Here is a 24,395-nt window from a genome sequence, read left to right as displayed (position 1 = left end):
TTTGGCTTTCCAGTAGACTACAACAGTGATGAAAAGAGGTGTTGATAAAACATTAACTGTATGTCCCCACTGCTCGACAAATATGTAGATTACTTAGCTGCTAACATCTCAAACATGTTGATAGATCTACAGCAACATCACTCCAATAGCAATAACCCTCGAGCAACATGGAAAGAGACAATACTCTGTTTGAGTATAGCAGTGGTTATGCACCCGTGGTTGAGAATATTGGTTTCAGCACATTATGAATATCAATATATTTGCAATGTACCAACAACGTACCGAACCATGACCCTAAAACCATGGTATGTACCGCATCGTGGGTTAGGCACCCCTAACATTTATGTAAACAGGTCCCAGATCTGTTTGTTATGCATAGTTTATACTCAATGAACAGTGACCAAAGGAGTTGATCTGGAATCAAGCAAAGATTTAAGTTTGTCTTACCTTTGTCTCCTTGAAGAAGGGGTCATCTGATGTCACCATTATGTAGAATCTGAACTTATTCTTACATGAATGTCTGACAACAGAGTTCAGATTGTCATGCAGGCTGTCACACATGTCCTTCTTCATCTGCCCACAGAAATCTTTGTTGTTGCTTCGGGGTTGAGACTTGGGCAAACTGTTTCTATCTGCTCCTTCCCTCCGGATTCTCTCACTTCTTGATGGATACTTTCTGCCTGCACAGACCTCATTCATCATGGCATGGTATGCCTTAAAACTTTCCGCAACAAGATCTGAAACCTTTACACGGGTCACCTCACTGTCCTTTGTATAAGAGAGTTTCCCAAGATGCTGCGGCATGTCGCTCTCTACGTCATCAACGGCGCCTTTCCTTTCAGGCATCTCCACTGTTATCTTCTGCCCTTTGAGTGGTGGCAGTTCCTCCCAGTGTTCTGCAGAGCCATCTTGTTCCTCTTGAAGCCTGGAGAAGTGCACTGTCAAAGCTGGGCCACAGGTAGAAGTTCTTTCGTCTACGTTTGACCTGTTGTGTCTCGAACGGTTGTACTTGCCACCGCTACTCTTTCTCCTAGGTTTAAGTAACTGGTTCATTTTCTCCGAGAAGATGAGCGTCTCCAGATTCAAAGAAGATTGAGTGACATCTTCTTCAACTGCGTTATGTGTATCATCCCACCTCTTGGAGAACTCCAGAAAACTGCTTGAGCTCTTTTTGTTTGAGTTGGGAACAGCCCAGGTCTGCATATTTGCTGTAGGTTTCAAAACGGGATGGTTTTCATAGGTGGTTCTGTTTCCTTTGGCATCCAAAACAGTTACTAAGCATGGCTTTGTGACTGAAGAATCTTCCTTATATGTCTCTGTCATATTCATCTGACACCCACTCCTCTTAGCCCTACAATACTTCAACCATTCTGGTTTGTTCTCCTCCATACGGGAAAGTCTTTCTTCTGACTCTTCAGACTGGAATGTGAAGGAAGACGAAGTGCCTGGTTTGCTGAAGTCCAAAACCTCATCAAATCCTTTTTTCTCCCATTCCTGATACTGCCGTAAAGAGTTGATGAAGTCAAGTTTTGTTTTATTCAACCGAGATTTGCTCCTAACATGTTCTTTGTCTGATACAGATTTTTTCTCTTTAACAGATTCAATGCCATCTTGATCTAATGCAGGCTCCTTGATTTGATTCAGAACATCTTTATAATCTTGTGAACTTGCAATCTGTCTCCTCATCTCTGTGACAAACTGTGTGTTATATGGGTGCGCATTAGTGTTTGAGAGGACAGGGATATTGGGGTGTACGTCTTTGAAGGCATCTGAAGATATAGTGTCAACAACCAGTGGTCCTTCTGTCCTGTTGTACTCTTCTCTACTTTCCTCACTCTTAAAGTTGTGCACTGTAAGGTTCTGAGAAGCTGCTGTAGGTCCACTGACTACTGGGATATTCTGTTGGAAGGACTTTATGTGCTTGTACTCTGTCGAGGCAGAACTCAGGTTGTCTCCTTCCAAAAAGACTTCACTTAATACCATGTCTAGTGTTTCATTGGACAAGGCTTTAGGATGGACTGACTGAATAGATAATGCAGCTCTCTCTGCTAAGGGGCACTGTTTTTTGGGGTATGAGTTATGAAACCTATCTAGAGAATCATGATCTAAATGAGAATGAAGATCTAGTTCAATTGTGGCAAGTTGCACTTTTGAGGAAGGATGGTGGTCTGGTTTCTCAGAAGAAGCTGGAGTGAGAGGTATGCTACTTGCAACTGGCTTCTTGCAGGAATCAGTCAAAACATCAGAAAAGTGTTTAACAACAGCTGATTCCAGGTGATTTTGATCAGTATTCTTGTTGGTGTTGTTAGAAATGGGCAATGAATCGGTCTTCTGTGCATGATGGTCATGAGACAATTCTGGTACGAAAGGTGGTTCGTCTTGTGTTGGTGTTGGGCATCTGCTGTGACCCTTCCCAGTGCTGAGGGGTTTGCTGACCATAGCGACATTGCAGACAGCCAAGGAGCCAGCGCTGTAGATGTCAGGAATAGGGGTGCAACCAAATGACATCTCATCCACAGTAGGAACTGCGCATATACTGTCAGATTTGGTTCCCTTTGAAATTAATGGGATTAACATTTCATCTGAAAATGAATTTCCCCCATCAAACGCTGAAGAGACAGGTGTCTCTTCCTGGCACAACTCACTTTGGGCGATACCCTTGCTAACCTTTCCTACTCCAGCAGAAATAGGCATGTCTACTTGGCCTTGCACCTGTAATGCCCCCTGACCTTCTGACTGTGCAACCTTAGTGTGTGTTAGATCCTCAGAGGGAATTCTAAACACCATCTGGCCAGTAACTACTTCGGATGACCCCTCTTGACAATGTTGGAGAACATGTGTTTTGTTATCTGATTTACTGTGACACTGCATTGATTTCTGTTCCTGATCTGTAGAATCCCTACCAAATCCTGCATTAAAATCAGTCTCAACCACTGCAGTTTCAGCCTCTCTTAAAACATTCTCGGAATAAATGTGTGTATCAAACTCACCTACATAAGGCATTTTTCCATAGCTCACTGGATATATTTCAGTTGGCAGTACCTTGTCTTTAGATGTAACCTCAGCCTGTATTTTTGGTAGTACACCGGTAACCAAAACATCCCCACTTTGCTCCATTGGTATGGCCTCATCTGTGGAACACTTTCTATCATGCACAACTGTGGGTTCTTGGTCTACGCACAACTTGACATTCACAGGCAGTGTTGTAGGTTGTGAATAATTTTCACTATGCACCGCTGACAGTGTTGCATTTCGGGAATCTTTTTCACTTTGCGATATTCCTGATTCTGGTGGTGTCTCATCCAATGAAATATTTCCATCACACATCACAGGTAGCACTTTATCTCCTGAATCTTTTTCAGAATTCAATACCAGTAGGACATTATCTCCAGTATTCATCCCATCTTGCATTTCATCTTGCGTTTGTACCTCATTGTAGGAGTTTCCATCACTTCTGTACAACTTGCCAAAAGATTTTTCAGCTGGTGTTGTACCTCTAGAATCATTTCTGCAATGCTCTGTCGATGATGTTGCATTTTCGGAATCTTTTTCATTACCTAATTTCTCTTCTCCTGGTAGTGCTTCAGACAAAGTATTCCCATCACTCACTTCATCTACTGAATCTTTTCCATCATTCTCAACTGGCAGGACATCATCTTTAGCATCCTTCCCATCTTGTATTTCAGTTTGTAACGTGTCATCAGAGTTTCCATCATCTTTTGGAACATTTACCACATCTTTGGGAACATTTGCATTGTACACTGCTTTGATATCCTTATCAATGGTTTCACAACTAACATACACATCAGGTTCTGCCTTAGTCATTTCCATGTTTTTCCCAGGTTTCATCAATTCTGGTTTTGCAGTTTCAACAGAATTCTTTATGTTGGGATCTGTTTTCGGAACCTCCATCCTCAAATCACTGACATCACAAATGGCAAATTGAGCCCAATCTCTTGGGTTATTTGCATCACACTTAACTGTTTCAGCCATGTTGGTCACATTACCACCTTGCTTCAACTCTGGCATTGTGTTGACCGAATCATTATCTTTACCCTGTTGTGTTTTATTAACATCTTTAGATTCCATGGTTTTAAGACAGGTTGTGATTTGTTCTCCAACACATCTCTTACCCTCTCTCTGGAGGTCTTTTTTATATTTGTCCCCTGAAACCTGTGCATTTCCATGACTTTCCAGGACATTATCTTGATTAATGTATACACCTGCTGCTTGTTCACACAATATTAAGTATGATCCATCACTTTCCAAAGGGGACACAGTACTCTGGAGTGAACCCTTGCTGTCGTAATCATGGTTTATTTCATCATCATCATCATCATAATCCTGTTCACTTCCTCTGTCGGACATTGTGCTGTCCAAACGGTCTCTGTAAACCTGTAGATAAAGCAAAGGGCAAGATAAACAATCGTTAAGAAAATGTATGATGCAAAAAAAATTATATTGGGAAATAGGAGTCTTACGTATCATACAATTGTTTTCTAACCTTTAACTCAAAACCTGTACTTTGTTTTGGATACAAGTTTTCTTGGTGAATTCCATTTTCTGGTTGGTATACTGGAGGATTTGTAAATAATATTTTCTGCTTAGCCTCTGTGTTTACAGTGAGATCCACCACCGCCGAGGTTGTCTTCATTGAAAGGTCCAAAACCTTTGGTTCCAAGCTTAATGGTTGTGCTTCTTTATTAGCCACATTACTAAGGTCCAAAACGTGAGGTTCTGGTATATTTGAGAGGGCTATATAAGCAGGGGAACTTGCCTTGGTCTCAGATGGAACCTGGGATGGCATCATTCCATGAAACACTTCTGTACAATCTTTTTCTTCCAAACATGAAAGACTTGGGTCTGCCTGGAAGAACCTAGCCGTGGACCTACTGTAGAAAAGACCTATCCACATGTGGATGATGAGCTGCACCTGTTCATTTGTGTCATCAATTTCAAAATCCCATGGGCTGTACAGAGGGAGTGAAGAGGTATCAAAAGAAGAGAAAGAGATAGGGATATAAGGGTTACAGTATAGTAAAAATTCAGACATAGCATTTGTGGACCACTGAGTAAAAATGGTAAGCCTTTGGTCTCCAAAAAACTCTACACTTATTCTTTCTTCAACCTACTAAATTTAGATTTTTTTTTTAGATTATCAATTAGCAAACTAATGAAACTGAAACAACCAAAAATAATCAGTACTTACCCATGTAAAGCTCTAATAACGGTTTTATCCATAGGGTCATTGGTAAACTTGCTGTCAGCACTGAAGTCATAATTTTCTTTCCACAGCCTTGTCACTTGAACTGAGTCATCTTTTACGAGGAACTGCCGTAAGCGACGGAACTTCTGCCTGCGTGCGATTCCTTTGCTCAGGGATTCTGGACCCATTTTGGGTTCCTCCCCAAGTTCCTTCCTGTTCTGGTCCCGCTCCTGACATATCAAGGTCTGAAGGACTTGAGTTCCATCATCATTGATAGCCTTGCGATTATGCTGAATTCCCTCTGAAATGGGGGCTTGACGGAATGAACCTGACAAACCCAATAGTAGAGAGGATGGCGGCAGTGAGTAAGAATGCTCTTGTGAGACTAACACAACCCGCTCCCAACTCCCCAGCACCAGACCCTTGGGGGACAGAGACTGAGGGGGAACTTTAAGCCTAGCAGCAGAAGGGTGTTTCAGCAGCGCATGAAGGACAGACTCTGGCTCACCATCTGGCTGAAGAGGCAAGCCACCATCTTTGACACTGCTGTCACTTATTACCAAACTTGGACAGACATCTAGTTTCTCAAGAGCCCCGGTTTCTGGCTGCTGATCCAGTACTTTGTCACTACTGGTACTGAGGGCCAAATCGGCCAATAGGCTCAAAGCATCAACGGGCGGGCATGACACAGCACTGGCACATTTGCGGTGCCTACCCCTACTGACAACACGCCTGACATCAGGATCAAGTGTCAGTAGTTGGGAGGATATAGGTTGTGCTACTTTCTCACTTTCAAAAGAAGCTGGTGTGTGATAATGCAACCACCCTGTAGAAACAAAAGACAAAAGACAAAAGAGACAGAAGAAACAGCATGAAAACATAAAACAAAAAGCGTATGGTGACAATTGTTGCTTTGAAATTACTTCGCTGTAAGGTGGGCAACTTCTTGCAAATATCTTTGCCAAAAAATATTTGTATGTTTTGTTTTGGATTAAATTTGGGGGACAGTGGCAATAGGAGGGCTACACAATGACACATAGCAAGACAAAGCGCAGGCAGAGGAGTTGGCAAAATCCTATTCCCTGATCTGTTTGTGCCATTACTCAACTATAACATAAACAGATCTGGGGAAAGAAAAACAGCAAGAAGCTATTCAAATATTATGTCAGCATGTTGCTTTGCAGTTTAGACAGAAAGAGAAGATATAGAAACAGAATCATAAGGAATTAAAGACATTAGGATTATTTCACCATATCTTAAAATGTCAGTACATGTTGACTGCAATCACAGCTAAAAAATGTACATGTGTTTGTCTATGTTTCAGTAGATAAGTCACAATACATTAAATATGTGTATGATCTTTTTCTGCATTTTGTGAGGCTGTTGACAACCACATGACATACCAAGGGGAACTTACATTTTTTTCTTATGAATTCAGCAGGCTTGTGTTTCTTTTTTGAACGTCTCCCCCGACCCATCAAAGGAGTTGTTGACGAAGGCGAGCTAGCTAAAACCTTCGACCTTTTGCAAGCTCTGTCTTGAGGTGTGACCAGATCCGGACTGTTCTGAAGGCCTTCCCTCAGTGGGACATCACATGTCTGTGGAGCTTCTTGTACATCCTTATGTAACTCCTTAGGGGTAAGGCCTAATGCTAATGCAAGATTAGGGTCCATGCGAAGTGTCTGTTCCTTTGGATTATCAGCAGCTGTGGTCCTGTCTTTCTCAATATTACTCAAATTAACACTTTCCATTTTATCAGTGACAAGATGTTCATCTTTGCTTTTCTTGTGCAACGATGACAATTCTTCTGATTCAGGATTAAAGGGTGTTTTCCTCTTTCCCCCTCTTGAAAGAACCGTCTTCAGTTTACTGAGGGATATTGCAACGTATTGGCGTTTCTTGTGCTTTTCTGAAGGACATTCCTTATCTTTGTTCGGGACTGGTTCTGAGTTTTGAGAGGCTACAGTATCTACATGATCCATTGTAACCTCTGGTGGATGGTCTTTACTGTCTGACATCTCTAATGGTGTGCATGTGTCTTTACTTGACATTTTCAACTCTAGGCTATCTCCTCTTTCTTTTGCTTGAGGTACTTTGAAACAAGCTTCAACCATCATCTCATCTGCACATTGTTGGTCAACCATCCCTTTCCCCTTAACTTTCAAAGATTCTATATCCTTGGCAACAACTTCTGATCCGTGAGGAACAAAGATTCTACCACATTCAGAGATAATTGCCTTCAAGTCCCACCGCTCCGTCTTCTTTTTCAAAGGGTGGTCATTGTGAATGAGATCCATACTTTCCTTACTTTTCAGTGGGTGAAAATGAATTGAATCCTTGCATTCCTCCTTTTTCAAAGGTGGGTGCACAATCAAATTCATCAGCTCCCTCTGTGTTTTCAATGACTGAACTTTGGTTACATCCATCCTTTCCTTCTTTGCGGATGGAGAATCTTGGATCAAATTCACCAGTTCCCTCTGTGTTTTCAGTGACTGAACCTTGGTTACATCCTTTGTTTTCAATGTAGATTCTTGTATGAAATTCCTCTGTTCCCTTTGTGTTCTTAATGACCGAACCATGGTTACATCTGTCTTTTCCTTCTGTTTCAATGGAGAATCTTGGATCAAATTTATCAGTTCCCTCTGCATTTTCAACGATTTAACTTGGGTTTTATCCAAACCTTCCTTCCTTTTTTTCAATGGATAGTCTTTACTTAGGTCTATTAAATTTTCATTCTTCTGTGTTTCTTCCTTTTCAAAATCTGCCGCTGTAGACCTTAAAACTCTTTTACCCAACCCACTAAATCTTCTACGTTTCCTTGGCCGTTTCCTCCAATCAGACTTTGAGAAATTGCTGACCTCTGAGGGTACTGAAGGCTGAATTGCCTTTTCACTTTCACCATTGACCGCACATTTGCCCTTCTCCTCTGCATTATCAGAAGGCAAACTAGAGTTCTTTGTGAGTTCAATGTTGCGTTTCTCACTGTGAGGTAAAACAGCTTCAGTTTTTTCAGTAGCAGTGATGACGATCACTGTTGGAAGGTCAGCTGATACTGATGAGGTTGAAACTCCTGTCACCTCGGTGGCCTTAGCCATCACTGCCATACTGGCTACTCCAGAAGCTTTTGCTGACACCGCAAGCTGTGATAGATCACAGCAAACCTCCTCTTGCACCTCCTTCTGAAGAAAATCTCTACCATTATCCTCCACTATTGCGTCTACAGCTTTGCTATTGGGCTTGGTTGCCAGCGCCAGACCAGGTTTCACCAATTCCTTGGCTAGGACTGCAAGCTGTGACAAACTAGAGGGAATATCCTTTTGCAACTCCTTCGAATGCAAGTTAGTCCCTTCATTCTTTAACTCAACTTCTACTGCTTTACAGTCTGCCTTGCCTGATGCTGACAGGCCAGGCTTCCCCAGTTCCTCGGCAGAGACTACAGGCTGTGGAAGGCCAGGGGCCGTATCCTTTTGCACCTCCTTTGGGAGCAGGATCATCCCTTCATTGTCTAATTCTACCTCTGGTGTTAACCAGTCTGCCTTGGCCAAAGCTACTTGGACCGCTTTTCTCATTTCCTTTGCCGAAATAGCAGGCTGTGAAATATCTGAGGGCATCTTCTCTAGCTCCCCCTTGTGCTCCTCTACTGGCACATTACAGTCTACCTTGGTCTTCCCAGGGTCACCTTTCAACACAGCTAGCTGAGAAAGATCACAGGGCAGTTTCTTCCGCGGCTCCTCCTGCACCTCTTTTGGAAACAAAGTTGACCCAGTTGCCTTCCAATCATCCTCGTTCAAGCCAGGTTTCCCAAACTCCTCCACAGGGATTGCAGGCAAAGTAAGAGCAGAGAGGACATTCTCCTTCACATTATTGGGTTGCACATTTGGCACTCTCTCTTGCACATTTGGTGATGGCAAGGCTTCCTCTCCTTCTGCTTCTTTCTCTGGTGTGTTAGTCTCCAGCCTGGTCTGCTCAGATATCTTAATGTCCTCCAGTGACACTGCAGCTGCATTACCCAAGTGTGCGGCCTTGTCCCTTAGGGGCTCTCCCTGTGACCGCTCCTCCTCTAAGCCACAGACGTTAGCAGGACTTATCGGGGACCCCTCTGGTGATGACAGACAGTAGTAGACGTCGTCATCTGACTCGTCCCCTCGCTTCTCTCTCCCTGCCGCCAGAATCTCCATCGCCCTCGACACAGAGAGCTCAAAGGAAGCTGGCTGGTGAAAATAAGACTTGAGGCGAAGCCATCCCATCTCAGTCCACTTGGGGGGGGAGTAGAGGTATTTAAGAGCGTCAGGAAAATCAAACTGATCTGGGATGACGCTGGCCTCCCTAGATGGACTGCTGGTAAGCCCAGGATGAATGAGGGCAGCGTAGCTCTGGATATGCTGCTCTAATAATCCATGTAGTTCCCCACACTGCTCAGGATGGCACTTTTCCACCTCAGCCTCTGCGTAGTTCAGTGCCGGCACTACCTGGAGGCCCTCTGGTGAGAGACAGGGGTTCTTCCAGCAGATCTTGGTGTCTGTGGTAAGTAAAACAGCATTATGCAAAGACAAATTATATAATTAAACAAATTAATTTTAGCCTTACAGACAAACACATGCATGAAACATAACTTTACATTACCTCTTTGTATAGTTCTGGAGTCTGGAAACAAAAACATTGCCTGCAGTACCTCTGGCTTATTGGATCCAGCATCTGGAATTGAACAATGGTGATGTAATATTAGAAAACACTCTGTAGCTTCTATACATAACAGGAATGTGCTCTTTAAATGGAGAGCCACAGGGTATGCAGGATCTTAAGTGGACTAAGCTGAAAACCAGGGGCCTCATTCATAAACGTTGCGTAGGCACAAAAGACACACGCCACTTTACTTGCATGTTATGAAATGTATTCTCATTAATAATGTGAACAGTAGGACAAATTATGTTTAAACTGATAACATTTTTGAATGCATCACTCAGGCAGAGAGGAGTGCAGTTTTATATATTGTTATCACATGTTCATTGTGCAGAACTGTCAATGTGATAATAGCCCCATCATTGCCAATTACAATCAGGGTAATTACCAAACCTGAAGGCGTTACACAATTGGCTAGGTTTTACAATCAAATGGGTGGGTATAAAAAGGCATGCAATTACAATGCGTAATGACACACAATGGCTGCTTTGGCACTATTGGAAGATTTGGTGAATGGAAGAATTCGGAGAGCAAATTTGAAGAGACCAGCAAAATTTACTGGCCGATGATGATGAGTGGCTTACGATCCGTTTCTGACAACCAAGAGCTGTTCTCTTGGATCCCTGTGCTGTAGTGGGCCCAGCTTTACAGAGAGGCACCTGTAGAAACCAAACCGTGCCTGTCCCATTTCAAGTCCTGACAACCCTTGGATTTCTGGCAACTGGCACTTTTCAAAGGGAATTGACTGACAGGTCAGGGAACCTCGCAACCAACCTTTAGTCTCATTATGCCAGAGATGTTAGGACGTATAACTAGATTGACGAACCAACAGTTTCCTTACACGGTGGACAAACCGGCAAATAAAATGTGCAGGAGTATTCGGTCTCCCAAATGTAATCGCTGCTGTTGACTGCACTCGTGTTGCTGTAAGGCGGAAACCTTCTAAACAAGTACAAAAAAGTCTGCGATATTGTGAGCCCGATCTGACCCGACCCGCAGGCGCTTGGACCAAACGCAGCCGACGTGTGTCAGCGTGTGGATGTGATGCGTCGCTTGTCAGAACACAAGGTACGGAAACGATTAACACGTATTTATTGAGTCATGTACAGCTTATGCCACACAAAACATTTCCTTCAACTCCTTGGCAACCTCGTAAATGGCGTCGATGATGTCACTCTGCGTTTACATGACTGCCTTTGTGAGGACACGCCCGTTGGAGGTTTTTGAGGCAGGAGGCGCATGGGAGGCGCCGGGGCTGGGCACATGCGGCTCCAGCTCAAATGCAGCACCACCCACCCCACTGGAACACGCAGCGACTAAAAACAACAGAAAATGTCACATTTATTTGTGTAAATAAAATGTTTAAACAACTTGAATCCATTTGGTTTACTCTCTTTTCACATACCTGGATCATCCGGTGCGTCTTGCATGTCTGTGTCCCCTTCCACTCAGGAGGGATTCCCCTGTGATACCACCTCCGTCACTACTCCACTCAGGAGGGATTCCCCTGTGATACCACCTCCGTCACTACTCCACTCAGGAGGGATATAGTTTTATATCAGACTACTTTTTTTATTTCAGAGAGGGTCCGACCTCCCGAGCCAGCAGCGTTCACAGCATCCTTCACACGCAGCCACTCTTTTTGGCATTTGTAATGCCCACAGTGTGTCCACCAAACAACATATTTTTGTCTTGCTTCAACCTCCCCCTATAAGAACTTCCACTTCACACTGGGTGAAATGTCTTTTTTAGCCTTTCTGTGGGGATTTCTCGTCATTGTCGTTATTCATCAGAATATTTTTGTGCGTAGGCACTTCCTGGGTTTCGTCCGTATGCCACCTTTTGACGTGAAAGTTTTATAAATGAGGCCCCTGGTTTATTGAAATGAGTTCATCCATGAACAGACCAACCGGGCTGATCGTTCTCTAGGACTACAAACCCCATGATCAAACCCTATGTTTTCCGTGTGCAGGTTCTGTCTTACCTTCGAGTGTGAGGAAGTGAAATGAATGTAAGAGTATTAAGAAACCACTGTCCTTCAGCTGTACTGTGAGAGCCTGTTAGTTAAGACAGAGAACATGTTAGATTCAGGGCCTGACAAGGCAGCAATAAAATGCATTTCTTCAAATAATCAGTTAACTAAGTTAAAAAACAAACAACATCATACCAGGTCTTTTATCTTGAGCTCCTGTGTGAGCTGAGAGAGAGACGTGTCCTCAACCTCACTGGGTGCCAATTCATACAGACTGCAACTCATTCCTTCCAGAGATGCTGAGAAACAATTACAGCCCTTTAACTAAGCATTCCTGTGTTAACCTGACAAAAATAAGTTTCATTGTATGTTTCATGTAAAAATAACCCATTTTATAAATTGAAAAATACATGCAAAAATATCTGTGTAAAGCTCACACACTATATAGAGGGTGTGTTGTAAAGCTGAATAAATGAACAGTTTCATCTTTATTCACATAAGCAACACCTAAAATGTTCTGGGAAGGCTAGTTTGTGGGGACACTGCTCAAACAAAATGCTGCCTGAATGAAACCACTGGAGTTATAATATTTAAACATGAACATAATTATACCTTCACCAGAGAAGCAGGTTTCAAATATTGCCTTGGGTAATTTCTGCCTCAGTTCTGACATTTTAATGGCTCCATCAACTCTTACCACCGTTGGACTGAAATAAAAAAGGTTTTTAAGGATGTATGATTGAATTGATCTTCCCAGATTACCTTCACCACGTTAACATGGGAGGTACCGGAACTTGTCTTTTTGTTGCCCATATCTAAAATAAATGGGAGTAATATTTATGAAATGTCATAGATTAGCTAGGGCATGTTAACACTAGGATTGCAGTGAACCTACAGTTGAGCTGGCATCAAGGGGCCGGTGCTGGACTTCAAACCAACAAGGTAAACCTGGGAGCTGATTTGGAGCTGGCCCCTCCAAGGATAGTAGCAAAACACTGAAACCATATGAACACGTTTGTCATTTAGCAGAAACTGTATTCAGAAGCAAATATGCTTTCAACTGAAGTACATTCGCACTGTGGTATGAATGATAAGACACCTGTGGTAGCTTAAGTTAATTCATTACTCACCTGATTTTTCTACCTCGCTGTAACAGAGGGGAGACTCAAAATGATTAGTCATTTTGCATGTAGTTATCACGTGTTAAAAACCTTGTGAGGAAAAAGAAGGAAACGTACCTTTTCGCCTGCTCATCTGATTTGGGCGTCTTGGCATTCCAATAGGAGAAAGCCACTATAGCAAATGGGCAGGCATGACTGGGCAGGTGGGTCGTAGAGTCTTTTCCTCCATTAGTCTGCTCATACATGTAATACTGCAAAGACCAACGTAAATAATAATAACCTATATTCATACATGTTATTATACAGCTCTGGACATTTATTGAGACCACAGCAACATTTCTCTGGTTTTACTATTCATAGGTATGTGTTTGAGTAAAACAAACAGTTTAGTTTTATTCTATAAACTACTGACAACATTACTCCCAAATTCCAAATAAAAATAATGTCATTTAGAGTATTTATTTGTAGAAAATAACAACTGGTCAAAATAACTAAAATAATATGCATTATTTTCAGACCTCAAATAATGCAAAGAAAACAAATTCATATTCATTTTTCAACAACAAAATACTAATGTTTTAACTTCAGAAGAGTTCAGAAAAAAAAAAAAAAAAAAAAAGGTAGAAAAACCCAGATATTTTTAATCACAGATTTAATGCGTCTTGGCATGCTCTCCACCAGTCTGTCACATTGCTGTTGGGTGACTTTATGCCACTCCTGGCACACAAATTCAAGTATCTTGGCTTTGTTTGATGGCTTGTGACCATCCTTTTTCCTCTTGATCAAATTCCAGAGGTTTTTAATGGGGTTCAAGTCTGGAGATTGGCGGTCCTCCATCCACACCTTAATTGACCTGGCTGTGTGGCATGGAGCATTGTCCTGCTGAAAAAAAGAATTCTCAGAGTTGGGGAACATTGTCAGAGCAGAAGGAAGCAGGTGTTCTTCCCGGATGACTTTGTATTTGGCTTGATTCATGCGTCCTTCACAAACACAAATCTGCTCGATGCCAGCCTTGCTGAAGCATCCCCAGATCATCACTGATCCTCCACCAAATTTCACAGTGGGTGTCAGAAAGGCCTCTCCAGGTCTCTGAGCCTGCCTGGCTCTTCTTTGCTTCTCAATGATGAAGGGCTTTTTTCTAGCTTTGTACGACTTCAGCCCTGCCCCTAGGAGCCTGTTGCGAACCATCCTCGCCGTGCACTTCACCCCAGCTGCTGTTTGCCATTCTTTTTGTAGGTCACTTGATGTCCTCCTACGGTTGTTGAGTGACATTCAAATGAGTTGACGGTCATCTTGGTCAGTGGACAGTCGTTTTCGCCCTCTGTAGCTTTAGTGTCCCCAATGCCAGTCTGTAGCTTTAGTGTCCCCAATGTCTGTTGCTTGACCTTGTTCTTATGAACTGCCGTCTTTGAAATTTTCAGGATGGAAGCAACCTGACCCTCACTGTATCCCTCTGCCAGTAAAGCCTGAATGGAACCCTGCTTTTCCTCACTTAAAGCTTTTCTTTTCAACTCTTTTGTCATGCTGAATAGTTATTTTTTATTCAAATTACCTTTGAGGTACCAATTGCACTGTTTTTGCCATCCTGCTGGTTTTATTGCAAGAGGATAGTGATGACCAAAGTAAGTGTTTTTATACTTTTCCTCGTTAAATTAGGTTTGGTTCAGGTAATCACCTAATCAGTAACTCATTAAGTAAAAAGAGGTGTGCCTGTGTTGGAATTAAACGGACACTGGAATGGAATGGCTGCCATACATGTAGAGATTAGGAGTGGTCTCTTAATTTTTCCCAGAGCTGTATATTATTTATTTTTGTCACAGCCAGAGGTGCATATTAAAATCTATATTTTTTTTTACTGTCTTTTTGTTAGGCAGAGCCCTAAAGCAATGACAAAAGGCAACTGGGCTTAATGGTTTCTCATTGTACTTATAAAATGTATTTATATAGCATTTAAATCTAAAAAAATATAAAGTTATAGCCTGTAGGGTAACACTGTGAAACCTTAAGGTTTCTTTGGAAACATAGGAAGGACCTTCCTCAAACTATACAGAATGTATAGCAATTTTTTCTTGATGTCATTTTGATAGAGAAAAGTTATATTGTATAGATCGCCGTTTTGGTTTGAAGTAATGATATCCGACAGTTTACTTTGCTTTACCATATTTACAGCAAAACATTTTCAAGTTGGTTTCAATGTCCTGATTAATTGGTCTTTCTTGCAATTGTTTGTCATCTCTTCCTCTCATTAATACTTCAACAACTTCTGCAGAAGAAACTACATCAGACTCAGATTCTTTTGATGGTTGATTATGAAAGACAAAAGAAAAAATAACATTCTGCTCTTTCTAAACTCTGTTGAACATGTATGCTTTGGCCATTAGGGGATTGGCCATTTGGAATGTGGCCTTGCTAGTTGCTCATTGTCAGACTGCAAGTCAAGTTCATATACAAAAAAAGAAAAATTACATATAATCATAGTTGTCACAATCAACAATGGCTGTCAACCATTGTCAACAGACAAGGGTTTCGTCACGTCACCTGACCCCAGACAGGTCTCACCTGTGTTCTCTCAAAGGCCAGGAAAGAGCTGGTATTGGCTGACACATCACTTATCTGCTCCGAGACATGGCAGTCAAAGCCATCTGTAGGAGAGGTGTAGTTAACAGTGTAGTTTGCCGTCACCTCTTTGACCCTACCCTGTAGAACCATAGAAAACAGATAATTACATCACAGGTCCTTAGAACTACAAAATCAATAATTTTTCTAAAGGCCTTCTCATCAGCAGTTGGCATTAAGTTCTTTGAGGTAACTCAGACAAAATCCCAAACTGTAAGCATAAGCAAGGTGGCAAGGAGTAACTCCCCAAATTATAAAAAAAACCAAAAAAAAAAACCTATAGGAACATTTTAGGGAAAGCACATTTTTCAATATAAAACTGTTATTCCTACACGTTCCATGCTTATGACAATACCTTTGTAAGCCGGATGATGGCAATGTATCCAGATTTCCCATGGTACCAACGGTGGACGTCCAGGCAATCTGAATACTTGGAAATGTACACACCTGAGTGAGGAAAAAGTCATGTTCACAGCGAAGTAAAACAAGGACATTCAGATCAGTGACAAGTATGTTCCCATGGCTACAACATGTTGTTGTAAGTGCGCCAACAACCAAAAAAATGTATAGATTTATTTACATCCAAATATTTCTTTTTTTTTAAATGAGGAAATGTAGTAAAAAAGGAGTGCCGGAGACTGGCTAGGCCCAGCTTGGCCAACTGTCTGAGCCCTTCCACACTATCTCCCTCTACTTACCAGTCTCTCTATCCTCTCCTTTTTACTATACTGTCAGTAACAATAATAAAATATTCAAGAGTAAATATGTAGTTACATATCTGGTTACAGTGGCTCTCAAAAGGATTCACCCCCCCAATTGGACTTTCAGACATTTTATTGTGTTTCAACATGAAATCAGAATGTTTTTAATTAGGCATTATTGCCATTGATCAAGACAAAAATTTCCATATTGTCAAACTGAAAAATTAAATATGCCAATCGTTGTAAATTAAATACAAAAGTAAAACTGAAAACTGCAAATTCATAAGGTTCTTCAAAAGCATCAAGGGTAGGATATAACAGCTCCAAGGTAAGAACATGGCACAACCGAGAATCTGATTAGAAAAGGCAATCCTCAAAAACAGAGGCAAGAAGGCTACTAGTCAGGGAGACCACCAAGAGGCCTGTGGGCACTCTAAAGGTGTTAGTCTTCTACGCGGAGTTAAGAAGAACTTTGCATACTGAAACAATTGCCTGGGAGTGTGGAAAAAAAATAAAAAATCAGTTGAAACAAAAAAATGTGGCTAGAGTTTGTCAGAAGGCATGTGGAAGACTGAGACCAAGTGGAAGATTTTATGGCCTTAAGAGCTTTTTGCCATCAACACTGAGCGATAAGTTTGGCACACACCCAACAACACACATCATCCTGACTACACCATCCATCCAGGGAAACATGGTGGTGGCAGCATCATGCTATGGGGATGCTTGTTTTTGTCACGCCTGAAAGATTTGGGTAAAATGGATGCAAGAGTTTTTAATCTTTATTGAAAGCAGGACCCTCCCCAATTACACTAATGATCTTCTAATAATTTGCCCCCCGTTGTAGTGCAACTGATTGTAATTATAGCCATTTTATGTGGTGGAAAAGGTAGGGGTTGAACTTGTTTTTTATGCACTATGAAATTGCATTTCCATTTATTTTAATCACACAAATGGTTTCAAAGTTAACATGTTCTCAAGTGATTTGTTAAATTGAGTTACTTTCATTAATGAATGTGGTTGGAATTTAGCTCAAATATCCATGTGTACAAAAATGGAAAAAGAATGTGGTAATTTACCAAAAACTAAACAATACATCAATTTGAAAGGCCCACTTGGACTGTATTTATATCAAATTGTAGTTAGATTTTTTTTATGAGGAAGAAAAAGAGTGTAATTATTATTTGCATTTGAGTACACTTAAAAATATCAACTAGGACAACTCAAAACTAAAATGTCTTATTTGGTGGAACAAAACCATCCCTGGAAATTATACACACACACACACACAACAAAAATAAAGGCAAATGCTTTTGATATGTTACACATCAAGTGGATACATTTTCTTGACAAAGGAGAAAAGCTCAATAACAGTGAATTTTTTTTTTATCTGTATGGAAAATTTCTGAGTTCTTTTATTTCAGCTCATGAAACATGTGACCAACCCTTTAAATGCTGGGTTTATAGGTTTGTTCAGTACAGGTTTCTAATGGGAAACTCCTCTATCATCTTTGAGCTCAGATTACTCCTGTGGTGAAGTCTGACATTCACTATTAAGTAAGTGAACACGATTACAGCATTTTCAGTACTTGAATGTAGCAACGAAACAATATGCAAATAAACTATTTTTGTATTATTTGCGCAGCTGTTATTTTCCCACCATCCACTTAGTCATGAATGCGACATTTGTTCCACATTTCCAAACCACACCCAAAATGATTTCCAATATATGCTGGAGCGGTCCGAACAACTCTATGGCTTGTGCTTTGGGGTAATATGCTGGTATTTGGCAACAATAAAAACAAGACACTAGACAGTTACCTGAAGAACATTTCAACTTACTATTTGAAATGCACAGGAGGTCAGGACTTCAATTCCTAACCTTTGTTATCAACTGTCAAACCAAACACAGCGTGTGGTCGGTTTCCAAAACAACAAAGTGAGGACTCGTCAGCAAAGTAGTTCTGAAACACATTGTAATTAATCTGTCCCGAGACAGAAAAACTTGTGTATACTCCCTAAACAATATCCTAGTATTGTGGTATTCTAGGATTATATGTTCTTTACTCTCCCTGCAGTCTGGGCAGAGAATCCTAACTTGTGTTCTCTTACAGTCAAAGGAAGAGGTTCACAGGGGGCAAAACTGGAAATACAAGTTTAAGCACACTCAAGCAGTAACAAGTGAATGAACAATAAGGGAAAGAAAAGGGCTTTTGTAAGCCTGCTGTAGAAAAACAGGCTTCAACTACCTCTATAAAAAGTTGCTCCTGTTCATTAGCTAAATAAAACTAATGCAAACTTTGAACATCCGAATTTGACCGCTGTTTCCTTCCTCCATAACTATGGCAGTTATCTCAATCTGGGCCAAGTAGACATACAACTAGTAGACTTTCTCAAAGCATAGAATTTTACATCACTTGCCCCCTACACCACCCTTTGAGGACCGCCACTGCAAACAGCCTCATCTGACTGGAATGACCTTGAGTTCCTCCTTGAGGGACATTTTACAAACTCACAGAAAGATATTGATCACTTGATTTCATGTACTGTATATTCAGAGTAGGCCTGGGACTGCTAAGATATGACAAAACTTAAGTGCCGATACCATAGTTACTGCAATTCTACATGCACTGTGATTTCCCCTTAATTAATGCATATAAAAAAATAGACTTAAAAAAAAAGGTTTTACATTTCTGGACATATTCTAGATTCATATCAAAGTTCCTGATTGATTCCAGTTCCAGATTGCTCACAGGCATTTCAATTAGTTTAGATATTAGCTAATTTCTACATTATTCCAAAATGTTTATTTTAGGCCCAAATATAGGCATACTCTATAGGCAAACAGTACTGGAGTTAAGTTTCACTTTTCTCCCTCCTCTCTTTCATTGTCCTTACACTTTCTGTTTTCACGGCTACACGTCTGAAAACACTGTTTCACTTTCAGAAGCAGTGGGATACCTCATTCAACACGTCCCGAAACAGAAAACCTGAAACATGGTAAGAGAATTGCTTTTAAACCCTTTCATAATTTATGATTTAGCTCTGTAGTGTGTACTATGGGGATAGGTTAGACTTTGACTTCATGAGCTTTGAGTGGCCTCTATATCTGATTGTCAAACAGACCTTGTGGAAACGTAGAACTGTTTGTTGTTTAGTTGAGACCTGGTCAGTCAGCATGGAAAAGGATTCTGTATTTTCCCCCTAATTTCCTCAAACCAAGTCACTGTTACAGAGCTGTCCTTGTGTATTTATAGCCCACGCATTGGACAATTTATTAATTTCCTCTTATTCTAGTCCATTTGTACTCCAGCAACACAACAAAGACATTTGTTTATTAAATGCCTTGAGTCATATCCCGTTATTTTTTCTATATGGCAGAAGAAATATAAAGCAACGTCGCGGCATAGCTTATTACCCTTTGAAGGATCTCCGAGCGTCGTGCATGTAGTATGTCCAGGGATAACACCAGTTTCTCCCAGTTTATTCGCCTTTCAACAGAAGAAGAAAATAGATTAAAATCTGTAACTTCAATAGGGTTAACGTGTTTTTTTTCTCTTCATTTTATGACACCTTATTTTCATCATCGAACAGCAGGAAGCCAAAGGACTCCTCCAGTTCTTCCTCTGAGTATCCCATGGCCCTCTTACAAGTCCGGAAGGCCTCGTACTGTGAAACAACAAGCAAGAGGTAATTCTACGAAAGTTCATTGCAATAACATGCAATTTAGCACATGCTTTTACAGATATGCATGTACGTTATAGTCCATGCACGGGAGGCCCCTGGAAATTTTACCCACAATCTTGACATGCCATTCTCTACTAACTGAGCTATAGTGACCAACATCATGCTAGCAAAATACATTGTATTTTATGACATTAGCCCCGATTAATAATTGCCTGGATATATATTCTATTAATACTACATACTACACATACGAGTATAATACAATGTAGAATCAATTATCAGGAATTTGAAAGTGTTACACAGATGTTATCATGTAAAATCTGAACTCTCTGGACAATAGTGGTCAAATATACTGACCCGTCTTTGCAGGGTGTCATTCCTGATCAAGAAAGCAGAGTTGTATCTGAAAGACTGTTTAGATTCCTCATACATGTACGAGTTCTGCAGTGGAGGCAGAATGGTGTTCTCGAAGTTTTCAGAACCTGGAAGTACAGCTACCAAATCACCTGATGGTTGGAATAGACAAGAGACTAAATTAGTACCCTACTAGGGCTGTGAAATGGTCATGCTTTGTACTCAAATATTAGCAAATACAATTGTATATAATGTTTTCCATTCTTGCCTTCACAGCTACTATATTGACTATATAAGCTATACTCATTCGTTTTGAAAAATCTAAATATGTTTGCCAAAAGGCGTAATGGCAATCTGGAGTGCTAACTTCTTGCAAATGTGTAGGAATCATCCCCAACATGAAATGACAGTCAAGGAGGCCAGTATATGCGCACGTGCTAAAATATAACTATAGATAGTGTGATACTCTAAAACCAAAGGTGTAGGCATGCACGATTAATGCAATTGTTGGCATAATAAAATGGTTAAGAACAGCGAGTATTATTGAAAAGTGATATGAAATTATATGTGACCAAAACAAAATTCCTCACCTTCTCTCGTCTCATCATTGGCATTGTCGATTTCCATGGTTGAAAACTTATTAAATCAATTTATCCGTTTTCCTCCTCTTGACACTATTAGCCCACCTCTGTCTTTTACTGACATTCTGACTCGTTTAATTCGTATATACCAAGGAAAATGTTGCCAATCCATATGAGCGATTTGGCTAAATCTTCGTGACAAAGTCAAGTCTCAACATTATCCGTCCGTTGGTACAGTGGGTTCTAGGCTAATGTTAAATATGTTGCAACCAGGAAGTCGGAGAAGCTTACAAGGGAAAACTTGCGATTAGAAGATACTTCGATATTTTGCCCGTTTTTCTGAGCCATTTGCCGCGTATATCATCTATATAATCACTAAATAAGGTAATCGTAACTCGAGCTGAAGTATTACTTTCGAAAAAGAAACAGAAACTTAGCGTATGTCATAGCATCCATTTTGAGACTGCGTTGCTATCATTTTTCAATACCACAAGTAGACGCTGTTGAGGTGCTTGAACATCGTGCACGATACGTATGCAATTTCATTACCTCTACCAATGAAAATATATTTTAGATACAGTCTAAAACATGTTAACATATTATCACAACATTTCAAGATATTGTACTTTGTACATTTTGATATACTAACTCAGAGAACAAAAACCTAAAAAAATAATAATATTAAAAAATACATTAATTTTAAGCTAGCCAATCGACAATAAAAACCTACACATCTTTATTCACAAAATTGTTCACGAAATTGTCCAATACTTTACATAATGACTCAAACCCTGCGTCAACAGTTCAAAACAAATTCTATTAGCATTAGCAAACATGCTAATACTACATGGTAAGGAATGATTTTCCTGTAGTGTCTCTATATTCTAAAATATAATCATATAATTTTATTGTCACTCATCATAGTGTTTGCAACATGTCACTAACTGGGTTCAATGCCATAATAACTTTTAGAATTAAGTCACAAGCATTTGTTATTTGGCCTAGGCATTTTTTGCATAGGTTTGCTAGTTTGGCATCTTTGCTTAGCTTTGATCAAATGATATTAGGCATTAGGCATACATCATGGACCCACATATAAAGTCATTCAGAGTATATTTTTTAAGGCTATCCCCAAAAAGTTTAGAAAATCCAGTAGCCTATGTTTTACAAATTTGAATATCATGGCTGGAGCGACCATCACACACATTTTCAGGCCAAATGTCCGTGACCCGGATCACTCATTTGAGCTCTGTCCAGTTGCTTGGGGTTGCTGCGGAGAAGGACAAGGTCAAAGGGGGGTGAGTGTAATGGCTGTGAAATGCCTAGTCAGTTACCGCCGCCATCCGCACTGGTATAGCATTTCAATCCATTACATTACATGATCCCAGAAGTGATTGTTTCTCTTGCTGCGGTTCACTAGCTTAAACATAGCTAGTGAACCAGTTGGACATGCAGACCATACCACACAAAACAGTTTTGTGATGCAGTACTAATAAAAATAAAATAAAATAATACATACAATACTAACAAGGGGAAACATAGCTAGCAGTAATGAGAGACTTTGTTGTTGCAATATCTACATTATAAGGTGAATGAGATGCATATTTCATGTCCATGATGCATGCTACTCACACATTTCTTCACTTTTCAGTTACATTTGCCAGTTGTCTGTCTAAATTAGACAGTCGGACTATTATGTTGCTTGATATCCCTTGGACCCATTAGCATTGTCGTTACAAAAAGTGTTTAATTACAAAACGGATGACCGGATGACTTAAATCCTGAAACTAGTTAGCAAGGCCACATCGGCAATAATGTTATTGAGGTGTGTAGAATGATTTGTCTTTTATTTTTAGATAAGCTTATTTGAAGATCTAAGAAGTTATTGTCAATGTGTCATGCAAGAGAAATCGTCCCCTGTTAGTCTGTTAAAACTGCTTGAGCATGATGTCTCTGACCAACTGTCCTGTTATCTAACTCTAAACAATTACCTTAACCAATGAGGCTTCCACACATCACTCAACTAAGATCTTTGTTTCTCTTTCACAGAGGCTCTTCAAATCTGATTCTCCTCTGTTCTTCATCCTCCTAGCTCAGGGGTGGGCAATATTGTTCACTGGGGGGTCACATTGAAAATGCCAGAGAGCATCACGGGCCATCACCTACAAGACGCACAACATGGCTGACTGTTAATTGCATATTATATTTATGCATATTTATTTTCCATGCAACACCATTTTCATAATCTAACTTAATTTATATTAACTATGTTTTTTGTATAACACTCTTGTTAACAACTGTTATTATGACAGGCAATGGCCAAAGAAATCCCTTTTCAAGGTTATTACTCAACGGAAATGTTGCAACACATATTTACCTTAAAACGTAACTTTCAACCTAACAGAGTAGGGTATATTACATGAGGTATGTTGTTAACAAGTTATTAGGGCAGACATAAGTCTATGAAATCACTTCTGAAGGTGATCACTCAATGCAAATGTTGGTATCATTGCCGTTATTTAACTTCACATAGTATATTTTTTGTACTGCATGCTTTTAACAAGTTATTCCAGCAGCCCAGACCCAAGAAATCGACTTTTAGGGCTACTCACTCATTATTAACAGGAGAGCCTCGTATGGGCGTTCACAAGTGAGGTGAAGTCAGGAGTCATTTCTGTTGAAGCAGTGTGCGGTACTGCTGCAAGACAGTTTTTTGTATTTGGTCGCATGCTTGCTCTGGAAGTGCCTCTGCAAACGTTAGCTTTACATATTAAAAAAGTTTATTTGAACAAATGATAACTTCCGCGTATGGGTTGTGGTGCTGGACCCTACATATCATAGCAACGCAAATAGCTTGTTTCAACTTAAATGTATTTTAAACAGACAGTATGATACTGATGTACTTATTACTGGGAGTGCCACAGGACTTTTAATTTGAAATATAATAAATGAAGTAACGTAATCTGCAGACCTCGTCAAGTATTTTTATTTTGTATTATTTTTTAAGTTTTAGATGTATCACAGGCTGGATATAACAACTCAGCAGGCTGGATCCGGCTCGGGGCCTTATCTTACCCAGGTCTGTCCTAGCTAGATCAATCAGCTACCTTGGACACTGTGAGGCATCCGATATTCCCCACGGGGCACCTCAGTGTCTACACCATGTGATAGAAATCTGGCAATAACCCCTACATCCTGCATCCTACCTGGCAGGCCAAACCTATCAAATGCATTTCTGATATGTTTGAAGAGTATAAACCGAGCAGGGCTCTTAGATCCATGAACTCAGTCCAGCTAACAGAGACCAGAGGCCAAACTAAACATGGCGAAGCTGCGTTTAGCAGTTATGTCGCACACAACTGGGATAAACTACCAGAAGATCTTAAATGTTTCCCAAACATATCAATTTTTAAATCCAGGTTAAAAACACTTCTCTTTTCACTCATCTATGACTGATCGCTTAAACTTGACCAAAATGTT

At 40.5% G+C, this 24,395-nt stretch overlaps 1 protein-coding gene and 1 long non-coding RNA gene across 6 annotated transcripts in view; one reads left to right on the top strand and one right to left on the bottom strand.

Moving 5' to 3' along the window:
* The window catches only part of tasor2 (transcription activation suppressor family member 2), a 26,089-nt gene extending 4,564 nt beyond the window's left edge, over positions 1–21,525 (bottom strand). Inside the window, exons 1-18 of one of the 5 annotated variants that reach the window (XM_020040212.3) lie at positions 20,925–21,517; positions 20,338–20,486; positions 19,867–19,962; positions 19,712–19,784; positions 15,951–16,042; positions 15,539–15,676; positions 13,097–13,230; positions 12,989–13,005; positions 12,754–12,853; positions 12,471–12,565; positions 12,054–12,157; positions 11,871–11,943; positions 9,830–9,901; positions 6,624–9,725; positions 5,715–6,032; positions 5,210–5,534; positions 4,505–4,970; positions 448–4,395 (exon numbers count right to left, since the gene is read on the bottom strand). In XM_020040212.3, the coding sequence (XP_019895771.3) occupies positions 448–4,395; positions 4,505–4,970; positions 5,210–5,534; positions 5,715–6,032; positions 6,624–9,725; positions 9,830–9,901; positions 11,871–11,943; positions 12,054–12,157; positions 12,471–12,565; positions 12,754–12,853; positions 12,989–13,005; positions 13,097–13,230; positions 15,539–15,676; positions 15,951–16,042; positions 19,712–19,784; positions 19,867–19,962; positions 20,338–20,486; positions 20,925–20,961 (9,339 nt within the window). In that variant the 5' untranslated portion in view covers positions 20,962–21,517. Of the gene's footprint in view, positions 1–447; positions 4,396–4,504; positions 4,971–5,209; positions 6,033–6,623; positions 9,726–9,829; positions 9,902–10,311; positions 11,203–11,291; positions 11,944–12,053; positions 12,158–12,470; positions 12,566–12,753; positions 12,854–12,988; positions 13,006–13,096; positions 13,231–15,538; positions 15,677–15,950; positions 16,043–19,711; positions 19,785–19,866; positions 19,963–20,337; positions 20,487–20,924 lie in introns of those variants that run through there. The other 4 variants (XM_020040211.3, XM_020040213.3, XM_020040214.3 and 1 more) reach the window with 4 other exon arrangements.
* Positions 19,203–24,395, top strand: LOC109614677. The gene is made up of 3 exons (XR_002195607.3): positions 19,203–19,293; positions 19,888–19,983; positions 22,965–24,395. It is a non-coding gene; the product is annotated as an uncharacterized LOC109614677 (long non-coding RNA).

The sequence above is a fragment of the Esox lucius genome, chromosome 19 (assembly GCF_011004845.1).
Source record: "Esox lucius isolate fEsoLuc1 chromosome 19, fEsoLuc1.pri, whole genome shotgun sequence".
NCBI classification, from domain to species: Eukaryota; Metazoa; Chordata; class Actinopteri; order Esociformes; family Esocidae; genus Esox; species Esox lucius.
The sequence above is the reverse complement of the archived record's forward strand: the minus strand, read 5'-3'. Positions and strand labels throughout refer to the sequence as shown.